The sequence below is a fragment of the Stegodyphus dumicola genome, chromosome X1 (genome assembly GCF_044657685.1).
Source record: "Stegodyphus dumicola isolate Sdum_Otavi_A_Nest chromosome X1, ASM4465768v1".
Taxonomy (NCBI): Eukaryota; Metazoa; Arthropoda; class Arachnida; order Araneae; family Eresidae; genus Stegodyphus; species Stegodyphus dumicola.
This window is the reverse complement of record NC_140780.1, coordinates 163300494-163314498: the sequence shown is the minus strand read 5'-3', so window position 1 is coordinate 163314498 and position 14005 is coordinate 163300494. Positions and strand designations below refer to the sequence as shown.

At 32.3% G+C, this 14005-nt stretch overlaps 1 protein-coding gene across 1 annotated transcript in view; it reads right to left on the bottom strand.

Moving 5' to 3' along the window:
* LOC118202677 (ubiquitin-conjugating enzyme E2 J1-like) overlaps positions 1 to 14005 on the bottom strand; it is a 61757-nt gene that overhangs the window by 16583 nt on the left and 31169 nt on the right. Inside the window, exons 3-4 of the mRNA XM_035374852.2 lie at positions 9279 to 9410; positions 1547 to 1631 (exon numbers count right to left, since the gene is read on the bottom strand). Of these exons, the coding sequence (XP_035230743.1) occupies positions 1547 to 1631; positions 9279 to 9410 (217 nt within the window). The remainder of the gene's footprint in view (positions 1 to 1546; positions 1632 to 9278; positions 9411 to 14005) is intronic.

Sequence of the window (14005 nt, the reverse complement as noted above, 5' to 3'; positions counted from 1 at the left end):
GGATATAACAGCTAATCTGAACGAAGATCTCCAGGGAAAAGAACCCTTTTTCAATTGACTGGGACTGTAACTGCTTTTCAGATAAAGTTAAATATGTGGATAAATCAGATGAAAGAAACAAATTTCACCCATTTTCAGAATTCATCAAGCCGTATTAATAACCACAAGGCAATTGAAACAGAGAAATACTCGGAAAACCTAAATGCACTGAAAAATAATTTTGAACTCAGCTTTTCCGATTTCTATAAAGTTCAACCAATATTATTATTCATCGCAAAACCAGTTGCCAAAATTAATATTTCAGATGTATCACATAAGATTGGAAATATGTTTAACAAAACTGTTAATGTTTTGGAAATGTGCTGGCGATAGGCCAAAGGTTAGCTAAGGTAATTAAAAATATGCTTAAATGTATTAAATAGTTGAATGATTTTCAGTGATAATGATTTTTTTAAGGTAATAACATTTTTTTCAGTAACTGAAAAGTATACTGATGTTAACAAAATTAATTCATATCACAAATATTTTAATTACTTTTAATGCATAGTCTATTCAACATTTAAACTGGTTTATCCATTATATCTGTAATACTTCAATAACACAACTATCTATGAAGACTGCTGTAAACAACGAAATTAGGTTACATGTGAAGAATTTCTTGCAATATCAAAGCAATTAATTATTTTTAATATCACATTATATTATTTACATAACAAAGTTTCAAAACTAGTCAGGAAAAAAATTCACATTATATTATTTACATAACAAAGTTTCAAAACTAGTCAGAAAAAACATAGTGGAATTTACTGAAAAATTTTGTATTTACTTGCATATTTTCCCCTTTAGCTTTGGCAACACGGTTCAGAAATTTTTTTAAGTATTGATGCAATTTTTGCCTTCCTCAAAGTATTCACAAAAGTGAGTTTTCCATGAATTTCAAAATGCATTAGTCCACACAGAGGTCGTTTTCATCTAATTAATTTAACTTTGGGTTTTAGATGCATGGGCTCTTCTTGATGAAGCAATAATAGCAACAAGCTTTAAAAAAAAAAAAAAAAAAAAAAAAAAAAAAAAAAACAGGGATATCTAATACTCTTGATGGTTAAGATAACTGCATATGGGAAGACAGACTCAGCAATGACGATGCCAACAATTTGCAAGCTGCAGCAGACAACACAAAGAATGGTTCCAGCAACATTAAACGTTTTGAGGCCTAAGCAACAGTGGCCTGGAAGCAATAACAGTGGGTGAGATTCAAGATAAATGCAAGCAGAAATGAAGACACCTAACTAGATATTAGTAATATTAATTATTCTTAAAGGAATGTAGGTTTCTCTCAAATAAATAATATTCTGATAGTTACCAATAGTTTATCAACAAATACTTTTCACTATTTATATTCTCACTGTACCGCATCCTTCGGAGATTAAAATATTTGCATAATTTTCCCCTCCTGATTTCGTATGATGAAATTAGTAATAAAAGGGAGAATATGCAACTAAATACACTACTAATACAATACACTTATGTTATAAACACATCATACTTGACCAAGATGGTTGCCAAGATTCCGGATGATGTCCAGATATACTTAGACATATTTTCTTATTTACTTCAAATCTTCCATTTGGCTGCACACATTAAAAAAAGTTAAATGACATAGTTCTTTAAAAAGTATAACAGATATAATTAAGGGCTGAAGTTTAAACAACATTTCATTGAATATACAGGTGAACATCACAGCAAAAGATACATATATACAGAGAACAACAAGCAAAAAATTACATTTCAATGAAACAGAAACAAAGGAATACAAATTTAAATAAAGAGACACGCAAGAATAAATGGTTCAGTACAGAGGAGGTCATTGCAATAAGAAGAATAAAACACGTACACATCAAAGCAGTAAAAAATGGGAGAAATGTAACTTGTTTAACACTGATTTCAGGTAAAAAGGGGCCTACACCTCTGAAGTGACAATACACAATTTTTTTTTTTTATTCAGATCATATATTCTGTACAAAAGGAAAGTGCCAAAATTAGGGCAACCACTGTAGTTGCTCTGGTTGATGGTAACTGCACTACATAGCAAAAAGCCTAAGAATGCCTTGGCTCTATCAGTAGATATCTTGAATAAAGTACCATCTACTGAATTAATTTGAAGAGGAAAGTTGGGAAAGACAGACAAATGATGCACACAGGGTTTGTATTGAAACTTTTCTTTTGAAAACTGTTCACAAAACAATCTTAGAAAGTCATTAGAATTGAAACCACTAATTCAGGCTGAGCTATTTTAATGCATAAAATATTTCAAAGAAAAACATTAACTGATAACTTGAGGTTCTGCAGATAATATAAGATAGGTTAGTGATGACAGATTAATTAATACCACATTTAGAAAAAAGACTTTGGTTGTTTAATATGGTGTTGGTGTATTTAATTATGGCAAAGCACACGAGGGCTATCTGCTTAAAGGGAGGGATGCCTTCATGAAGGACTTTCTAAGGGAAACTGGCTCGTATACACGTTACACATGGGAAAAACCACGAAAACGCACATGCAGCCAGCCTGTTCGCGGGATTCGAACCTCGGACCGAACTACCAGTGTTCAGCGACTTTACCACTCGGCTGCTGGTGGGCAGGTTGTTTAATATGACATTTTAAACATCTCAGGCTGATAAAATCTGCCAAAACACGACAAAGAACTTCGTAATATCACATAACAAAAGACTGCTTCTGCCTCAAGTGGAATTTTAAAGGATAAAGTCTATTAAGCCACACAGTCAAGGAATTTTATATAAATACTATAAGCTTAAATAAAACTTGTCAAGAAGGAAGAAATTTCAGAACAAACTTTATATTAATTATGTAAAGCAAATTTTAAAAAGTATTACTCCTGCAGAAGCACTTCGGCAAAATAATTCACACATAGGCTTTGGTTTGCATAGACAGAAAATTTCTGAAAGAAGTATCTAAACAGGTTTGTGATAGTCTGTTAGTGACAGGCACAGAATGTAAAACTATGATTTAGCAGTATTTCATATTTTCAAATAATTTATTTTTGGCAGTGCTTATAATCAGACATGGTTAGGATTTATTTTGAGCAAAATGAAAACTTGTTTATCAATAAATACGGATTGATGTATGCACTTTTTCATACATTTGCTGCATACTTGTCTAACAATCAAAAAAAGCAATTATAGGTAATGCCAGCATGTCTACCACAGAATCATTCATCACTTTCCTCTGATGTAAACTGCTATGTGGAACCTTGCAATTTTCTTTGGCCCTTAGTGTTTTATTTTTTAAAAAATCAAAAATGAGTAATATCTATAAAGATTTATTTCTACTTGTAACACATTATTCAAACATAATTTGTTTCTTATTTAGAACAGAATGATTCATTGCTATACATTGTAAGCAGGTTAATTTATTACATAAACATATGTAAGTACAATTGTGCCCTAATATTTCCTGATGTAATAATGTTAGAATTATCTACAGTTCATCATGACCACATAACCAATTTTTTTTAATTTCAGAAATAATTCACATAAAGTTACAAAACTTGCTGATGTATTTTTCAATTAGCTCATTTAACACCCATTGCAGTGGTGACTGTGACTGCATTTCAAAAATACTAAAAACTACCCACTACGAAAAATTTGACACAATGCCAAATATTAATGTGAAACACATACAAAAGCACATATTTTCAAATAATGTCATCACAGAAGCAAAAGGTTAATTTTTTAATTTATTAAAAATTTATTTGTTTCACATCATTTCACAGAGTTAACTACTCTTACGTTTTCTTAACTTTTAATAATAATTGTTATGTTTAGCTTGCATTTTTTCTCTTTGAGAGGAATAATTTAATTTCTGGGAACTGTTGCATTGATATTTTCCTTTGGTCTGATCAACAAAACATTTCGTCTATTCACCTAAGCCCTTCAAATATTAGATCAGAGCTTGAATAGCTCAATGAACGAATATAATTTTATTAAGCTGCCTAGTTATTCGCTACATTATCCCTAAACTTTTACCAACAGGATTTTTAGAGGAACTCACTGGGCTATCAGTCTTCAAGGATGTACGAAAAACTGTTTACTTGACTGATTGAATTAAATGAACTGTTAACAGCATGCACATGTGAGCAAAGTAAAACAGGTGTCGATATATATCATATTTAAATCAGTTGTTTTAATTAATTAACACAACTGATTTAAATATGATATGTAATTTTGATTTGAGAAAGTTAAAAATCTGGAATTCTGGCTATATCCAGACTGCAAACACCCCTGCCACTGATCACGTCTATTTACCCAATACATGCTAGGTGTCATGAAAATGTTCAAAAGTAGATATTCAACTTTTGCATATGACTTCCCACACAGTTTTGTTGTTTTTCACTGTTGTTTTTCAGTTTGTGGGAGCATAGATGTAGTTAATTGAATGTTATCTGCTAGCTCGCTGTTGTCATACTTAATTCTATAGTCTCGGTTGCATTGGAAGCAAACTGGCTGAATCCACTCATAAAAGAATATCACAAGCATAACATGTTTCTTAAGTTCTTATAACTTCATATAGTGCTATCTGTTGCAAATAAGGAAAAGGTAGTATGTAATACATTATTAAATCATCAATAGTCCTCCATTAATTAGCATATTATTTTGGCATTCTGTTAGAGTATCATTGTACAGCATATGAAATCTGCTTATGCTGTACAATGATATCCTAACAGAACAGTGTAAAGCTAGCTGCAACTAAACATCCAACCGACTTGCAACAGATTAATAATTTCTCACTGCTTCCTTTTTTTCCAAATCAGAAGGTAATTTTCACAAAATGTTACAAGATATTTTTAATATATCATTAATTGTAATGATATTTCTACAGCTTTGGATAATTAAAACAACACAATTAAAAGAGTGAAAATTGACATATATCAGACTCAACTGGTACAGAAAACACAAATGATTAAGATCACGTATATAAAATGGATTATACTGCGTGTTCTATATTACTGTATAAACGTAGCTTTACAAGAATCTTCTTTAAACATTGTCTAAAAATGAACTAAAAGGCAGACCAAAAACAATACTGTAAACGATTCTAGAAACATTACTGAAAAGACAGCTTTAAACACATTTCCAAAAATCAGTAGCAGCAAACAATAAAGTTTATTTTACAGCAGTAAGCAAGATAGAAAAATCAATCAAATAAAATACACAGGCCCACCAGCGGCCGAGCGGTAAAAGCCGCTGAACACTGGTAGTTCAGTCTGGGGGTTCGAGTCCCGGTGAACGGGCTGGCTGCATGGGCGTTTTCGTGGTTTTCCCCATGTGTAACGTGGATACGAGCCAGTTTCCCTTAAAAAGACCTCCACAAGGCATTCCTCCCTTTCCGTGTAGTGCATAAGGGCGGAGCATGCAATAAGCAAAAAGAGTTAAGAATTAAATACATATATTTTTATGTTACTGTGCATCATTCTTTAGCTGTCTTTAAAGCGTGAGTTAACTTTGTAAAATTATGTTAATACAAGGAAAGAAACCTCTGTTGTAAGCAGTTCATACGTAATTGAATTTAGTATTAACAGATTCCAGAAAAGCAAATACAACACAAAAAGTCATATTTTATTAGCAAAATGATCTGATTTGGTATGAAGAAAGCAAAATCTCTGAAAAGCACTTTTATGTAGAGGTAACTCTCTGCTTTCGCCAATTCTACTTACAGTGACTGAGATTAATGCTGATTTTGAAAAAAGGCTTTTTATTTTATTAGTAAATTTCCATAATTTAGTCTAATAACACATTTTTATTAAATCCTAACTTCTAGATCACAAGTATGCTGGCCTCTCCTACTCAATATGCTACATATCAAAGATGTCTTAATTTAAAATCTCTATGGGATATAGAGGATAATACCCAGCCTCCTGTGAAACATGAAATGCGGTAAGAAATTGGGAAAGTGAGTACAAGCCTCAGCCATTATTTCGTATGTGATTATAAGCCTTATAAACATATTTTCTTGTTTCTCTTGCCTTCTCAACATCCTCTCCCCCACATGCAACCAAGTACAGCAATAGTAATTTTCTGTTAATAACAAAGGTATGTTGGATGTAAGACAGCATGTAGTTTGTATTATATGTACACTTTAGTTTATTTATGTTTTTGCCATTAACAATTATTAGCAGTTCTCTTTCTTGGAAGTGGTAACAAACAACTTCTAGAATGCGTTTATGTTTGGTTTGGTTTATGTGATTACAGCAAAGCCTCGAAGGCTATCTGCCTAAGGGAAGAGATGCCTTCATGGAGGTCTTTCTGAAGATAACTGGTTCGTATACACATTATACATGGGGGAAACCATGAAAACAGACACACAGCTAGGCCCTTTGGAGAATTCGAGCCTCAGACCGAACTACCAGTGTTCATTGACTTTATCACTCTGACACTGAAGAGCCTAGAATGAGTCTAAAATGTGTGTATAGCAGACTTATTAAAGAGTGTTTATTGCTTACAAGAGAGAGATTTTATAAAACAGAGATTTAAGATACAAACCTATTTTCAAATGCAAATGATAATTTAAAATATGTTTATTAGTCTCTAAGCGTCTATGATATGCTGGTAGAAAATAGCTTATTTTGGCCCATAAGAGAATATTTTCTGCTATGCTCAGCAGGACACAAGAGGTGTTTGATTGGAATTCTAAAACATAGAAATTGATGGTAAAGAAGCTGTTAAAGTTTCACAGAGCTGCATTTATGAAATCCTTCACTGCTTTATAAGAAATTGTACACAAAAGTGAAGTAGATTTTCTGGAATATAGTTGGAGCTCAAAGTTTTTGTTTCAAAAGCCCAATGTTTGGAAAATACACGTTTTTCTCAGCACTCTGACCAAAAACAAAACTAAAGCAGAGTAATACTATTGAATACTACAGAGACAAGACCATTAGAATTTAAACTTAACAAAGATGTTCTTGAGAATGTTCAAAACATATGTCAAATTTGATTTTTTTTTTAATTTTTGAATGAATCTGTTAATGAGAATTAATGCAAAAATACATTTGAATTACGAAAGCCTGTGTTACGAAAATTTGACGGAAAATTAAAGAATGGCCATTTGTTTTCGAGTCAGCTTAAAAAAGGGGGGGGGTAAAATGCCATGATTTCGGACTATGATAAATTTCAGTATTTGTTTCATGAGGGTTGACATGCAAGGAAGGAAAGGTTATGAAAAGTTTCTCTCCTTGAGCAGTTAATTATACCAAGGCCACAGAATTTTTGAAGACTTGGTTGAAATGACTTGCAAATGAAAATTGATATGAGAAAATGTTAAAACCACTCCTGAGAAATGCCAAGTCCAGTCATTCTCAAAACACCTTATGTGCCTTATATGATGATATGTATTGCAGAAATGTTTGACACAACTGCAGATACAAGTGCTGCACTTCTTTGCCTTTTAAACAAGCCTCGCTTAATAGATTTTTTAAGAACCTATCAACGAAATGTAAATGTTGACCATCCAGACCCAAAAAACAGACTGGACAGCTTATTAAAATTTTTGAAATCAGAAGTAGAATCCAAAGAATGTACAAATTTAAATCATAGCTGGTTTCACTTGCAAAACAGAATGTCCTATGGAATTAAATTTATTAAAACTGTTCATGAACAATTTTCAATGGTAGCAAACTTGCCGAGTGCTGATTCGCCTGCTAGGTGATACCTGTTTTGGAGTGGAAACCATGTTTCATTCAATTGTTTTAAAGATTAAAAAATGCCATTCTGAAGTTAGAATTTCTAAAATACAGTCAAAAGTCTTTAATCCGGACTCATCGCGACTTCAGCGATTCCAGATTATCCATTTTTCTGAATTATAGATCATCAGCTTAAATCTGATAAGATGGCATGCAGAAACTATAAAATGAACCGTAATTTATGAAATAAAGAGCAATTATGATCTAAAGGGTATCAAAATTTACAGAAAAAAAGCTTAATATTTATTTGTTTACTTTATTAAACATTTCTTTCAATGCGCGCATACGTAAAGCATACATTACGCATAGTCAAAATTAGAAAATTGCAACCAGAAAACTATTTGATGTGTATTCGTGATATTTATAATGACGAGGAATTTGATTTAAATCATATCAAAGACGGAGTACATCGAGATGAAATACTACATTTAGCAAGGAATTATAAGCCGAATAAAATAAAAACATCTGCTCTGAAGATAAGGATAGTGCTGACAGATCCACATTCAGTTCATTGCGCGCCGCAACGTCCCCCCCCCCACAGAGCAGCGTGAAATTGATAAACAGATCTCGGAATGGTTAGAGAAACAAAGGATATGCCTTTACCCATTTTTTGCAGCAATTCCACTTTTTGTTTGATGGACATCGAAACATGCTTTCACTTCGTAGATCCTTTGGCAGCTCCAGAATCAGAAATTCTTTTTGACATAATCAAAAGTTCAAGCTTACTTTTATAAAATTGCTCTAACAGTCTGCAAAAAATAATAAGCCGGATCCAATTCGAAGATTTAGGAACAACGCAATCTGCAACATTCACTGAAATAGATAATTAGATAATTTTAGCTTAGCTTATACCATCCGTTATACATCAAACGCGTATGCGTAAACGTATTATGCGCACGAGTACATGCATATGCGCATGCATAAAGGTATTACGTGCAATGCGTTGACGCATGCGCATAAAGCTTGCAGCTTTGAGGTCCGGATTATGGACATCGGGATTAAAGACTTTTGACTGTATTGTGTATAACTTTGTACTAATTTTAGTAAACATATATAAAAACCAGTCAAACTGATTAATCAAGAAAGATATATAAATACAGAGCAAACTTCTACATTTGATCTTTTGATATATTATTCTAGGTGTTTTAACTTTTTAAATAACACATTTAATCTCTGCAGAAGTTCAGGAGTTGATTTTGCTACAATATTTTTATATGCTTATTCTTTTTTCCATTTTACTCAACAAGTAGTGATAAAATATACATTAAGTTATAAATTTAAGTTGCCCAAAGAATGCACCCACAAAATATGAAGGCATAAGGATAAAAATGTCATAACTCTAAGAAAAGAAGTTATTGCTCGTCAGGACAAGATGCCTTAACATTTCTATCTTTGAATACATTTAACATTTTCATCTGGAAAATCAGTACCATTTACTAATTTCTAGATCACATTAAACAGTATATCACTTTGTACTAATTTTAGAAAATATATATAAAAACTAATAAATTTTCAAACATACGGTAAGCATGATAATGCTAGGAGGCTTCATTGGATAATCAGGGGGTAGAGTAATTCTTCCATGATAAACACCGCCTGCAAAATCTGTGTTTGGAGGCCCACGAAGAGTAAAATGCCACTCAAAGAGATTGTCCTAATTAAATAAAGTACAAAATAACATAATTAGAGAATTTTGTTTTATATGAACTGAATGAGACACATAAAAATGAAATAACACTGATGTAGACGTTTAGACTGCGAAAGAGAAGAAAGAATGAAAATAAACATGATGTCACTGGTGGTGGTTATGAATGCCATATCAGTGTCTGCCATTTATATTATGATAACATGCCTTCACCTTAACTACCTATATCAGTCCCCTGTCATAAAAGTAAGTTTATTGGCAAACAGATGTCTTTTATAAAAGTAATTTATGCACTCCTCATCTGAAAATATGCCAAAAATATGCCAAGTCACTCCCTTATTTTTGAAAAAATTTTGATTACACATTCTTTGGTCTTGATCACAGATCTGAGTTACTTTCATTATTATTTACTTTCTAAATTAGTTCTCTTTTCATAAAAACTCAAGACTTAAAAGGTCTCAGTTAAACTGATAATTGGAAGCTAACAATAACAGATTTTCAAGTTGCATGAAGGAAGCATTATACAAAATAACATTTAACACGTTGAATGCTGCGTGCATTTTACATGGTTCGCCCATGGCACCAACATGAATTTTTTATTATTCGATGCATACTATGTTGAAATATTATCTACAGAAGATAAGGTGAGTTATTTAATCGTTTCTAATGCATTTTTCCTGGTGGGGGTTATCGCTCACCCCTGACGTGCTGCAGACCATTTTGGTGATTTATTATTTAAATTTTTGCGATCTATTACTCTTCAAAACATTACAGTAACAATGGATATCATTTAAAAATTTATCTGTATCGATATTTACTCTAATTATATATTTTTACTGTTGGTCGTGCCGCTGGTCACCGGTGGTCCCCACAGCGCTGTAGCCAAGTCGAGTCCCGGCCACCAGTGACCCCCCAAGGCAGTCAACGTGTCAAGAAAAAAAAATAAATTATGATGAATCACCATTATAGGTTTTGCAAGACTATGTAAATATGACGGAACAACAAGTAAAAATTCATATTTTTTATCAGAAATACACAGGGGAAAAACATAAAATATTTCATTCTTTATGAGAAGTGTACCTATAACAAGTATTGATATGTAAATATAACCTTGATAAGCCTTGATTTCAGAGATGTATGAATTTAATATACTTCTTTCCCTTGGAAATAAAGTATTATGTTTACAATGAATACAAATTAAAGCATTAATGAAATGTTATAATTATGCAGAGTTACTTTAATAAAAAGAAAACACACTTTCTGCTTAGAAGATTTCAATAACCTCATCATCATCTAAAAATCACATTTTCAGAGAATATAACACAAATCATGGAACACACAACAATTTTAGTAGTAAAAACTGGTTTTCTTTAAATCAAAGTCTGTTAATATTTTCACTACTTGCATCAAAACTCACACACACAAAAATCACTTATAAAAGACAGACTACAGCACCATTATCAGAGCAATGAACTTCAATGCACAGAACTGCAGAAGATTTGATAATTAAATTGATATTGGTGAAAAATTCAAATTATTGAATACTCATGTAATTAACTGGTTTTAATAAAAGGAATCCTTCTGCATTAATATTACTGAAAGACTTTCCATCACTATTTTCATTTTTGCACTATGAATAAATTTACATAAACTGAACAAATAATTGATTACTTATGATTGCAACTGATCAGAATTGACTACAGAAGAATCTTTCAAAAAATTAGCACTAGTAGCACAGTTATGTGTATGAGTGGGATAAAATATCACTACAGTTTCAGAAAAATAACATACCACTTTTCTAAACAGTATTAACATATTCTCTAGTACACCTTTGAAAACTGCTATACAGGGTGTTTCAGAAAATCGGTTCATAACTTTCAGGACAGATAGTGTATGCCTAGACAATGGAAAAACACACAGCAATGCATGCTCGGAAACACTTTCCTGGCATGGTAGTAATGACACAAAACACAAGAAAGGAAGGACAGGAACAGGCTGAGAATAATGTTTATTATGCTTAGTGCAGCAAAAACCAAGAAACAAGAACAACAGATGATCGTCATAAAAGAAGGTGTTTGAAATTATGATCCAGGCTGTTATGCAGGAACCGCGCATCCTGCATCTTCCTAGCGCTGGAGATGCGAGGCCTGCATCACGGTATGGGGTTATAATTTTGAACACTTTCTTTAATGAAAATTGTTGTCTGTTTTTATTTGTTGGTTTCTGCTATACTAAACATAATAAAACATGTTTTGTCACACCGTTCATGTCCTTCCTTTTTTTGTGTTTTGTGTCATCACTACTGCACTAAGAAAGTGTTTCTAACCACGCACTGTTATGTGATTTTCCATCATCTAGATGTTCTCTACCTCTCCAGAAAGTCTGCAACTGATTTGATAAAACACCCTGTATATAAATATTACTAGACAACTCTTGATTACATGATGATACATGCTTAAAAAAAGAGAGAAAACATTTGCCAAATATCTAGATTTCAGTGCAACAGTTCTACAACCACCACAGTAAGCCATCCTATCCAATAAAAGTATGCAAGTTATATGTAAAGTACAGTTTTTAATGCAAAGACAATGCCCTAAAAATAAAATTATGAAAAATATGACATGTTCATCATTTTGCACTACTCAAGTGATTATTCTGTAATATACCAATATATACTCGTACCATTAAAACAGCTTTTATATACTGATGTTGTACACTGAAATAAAAAAATTAGGTAAAAATATATTTACGGGTGGACCATTGGCGGTACTTGGACACCAAGTTTGTGCCATTCTTTGACTTGTTATTTTACCTTTGTGTAGCGGCAATTTTTGCGTCAAAAATCGCCGCTACACAAAGCCAAAATCAGAGATCAGAGAATCAGAGAATTGCATGAACTTGGCATTGCACACTGCCTTTACTTTGCTTATGAACACACCGATCTATTTTCACTTAAAAAGGTCAAAGGAGCAGCCAATTCTACACTAGAGCCAAACAAAAGATATAGAATCTCAATAAACTAAATTTTAAATCAAACAACGTAGTAACATAAAAAAGGAAATTCCTTATAGCATCTAAGCACTACACAATGAAATACCCACTTACCTTATTTAGAAATTTCCATGTCTTCAGTCAAACAAAATTCCTTAACAGCATCCTAAAACTTCACAAAATTGTCTGAACTAGAATCTGTATACTGATGGTGCCACATAAATTCACAGAAATAAGAGTAAAAAACAAGTGCCAGTATTCTCCGATAGTATCCTCCGTAGTGCTGGTATCCTCCGACATTCGACCATACGCATTTCCTTCGTACCAACAGGACACTTATAATTATATTTACACACCAGTCAACTAATGCTTTTCTCCCTTTCATTCCAAATCGTACAGTAACTTTAAATTAATCTTAACACATTCAGCCATTTTACCATATAAACCACAAAATAAACAACGTACTTCCTAACCTACATCCAGCACACAAACAAGCCCTTACAAATCTTTTCCCATCAGTCAAATTCACGCAACCAATTACATCATAATAGGGTTTCCATAAGATTCAACTACTTAAGTTACAATAAATGAAACAACTTAGCGATAATTCAAGGGGCACCCTTAAATATACTCTAGCCAAAAAAATTATAATTTAGATTTATTATAAATTATACTAAATAAAGGTATTATATAAATTATATCAATTAGATTATTAGAAAATAAATTACTGAGAAAAATGTTTTTTAAATGTTCAATCTGTCATGCAAAGCATAGTTTTATTTTAAAAAATAAATTAAAGATCCATTGCCCACATGAATAAACAGCATCTCTTAAAACTGGCAACTTGCCAAGCTGCATGAGCTATCAGTGTTCTAGATACATAAGGAAATGAAAAGAGAAAGACAGAAAGACTGAAATTTAGACATCTGTTACTTAATTATTACCAATAAAATGTTTTCTTGCAATTTAGAATATATTTAATTTTAAGTTATAATGTGGAACCATAATTTAATTACATTCCTTCCATAATTTCATAGATGGAAACTGTTTAGTATAACAGTTCAAAAAGATTAGCTTTTTCATATTACAAACTAGATTTATACAGTAGAGCTATCTATAAGGGTGAATCAAATGAAAATAGAACAGTAGCCACAAAATGCAAAGGCATTATTTATTTTCAAATGTAATCACCCAAATTACACAAGTACTTGTGTTGCAACAAATGGTGAATACCTCGTTCATAGAAAGAATTTGGCTCAGATTGAAACCAGTTCTGAATTGTGTCTTCACTGTTTGAGTACACTCAAATGACAGTGGTCATAATTTGATAATTTTGCACAAGTGTCATGAAAACTGAGCGTAAAGGAAGTGCTGGTATTAAGAAAGACAACCCAACTACTAGGGAATGGACTTGACCTACATTATCACTCAGAACTACATGATATGTGCTGGTAGTCAACCAATAGTGTCGCCCAATGGGCAATCATTTGTCATTTCATCCATGTCTGCATAATGTTTCCAACTTAAGAAGAGTAATGTAGCATAATTCGTTTTTAGCAGCAGAAAGATGTTGTACTTCGTGAAGTTTATAGGTGAATGAAAACAGTGTATGG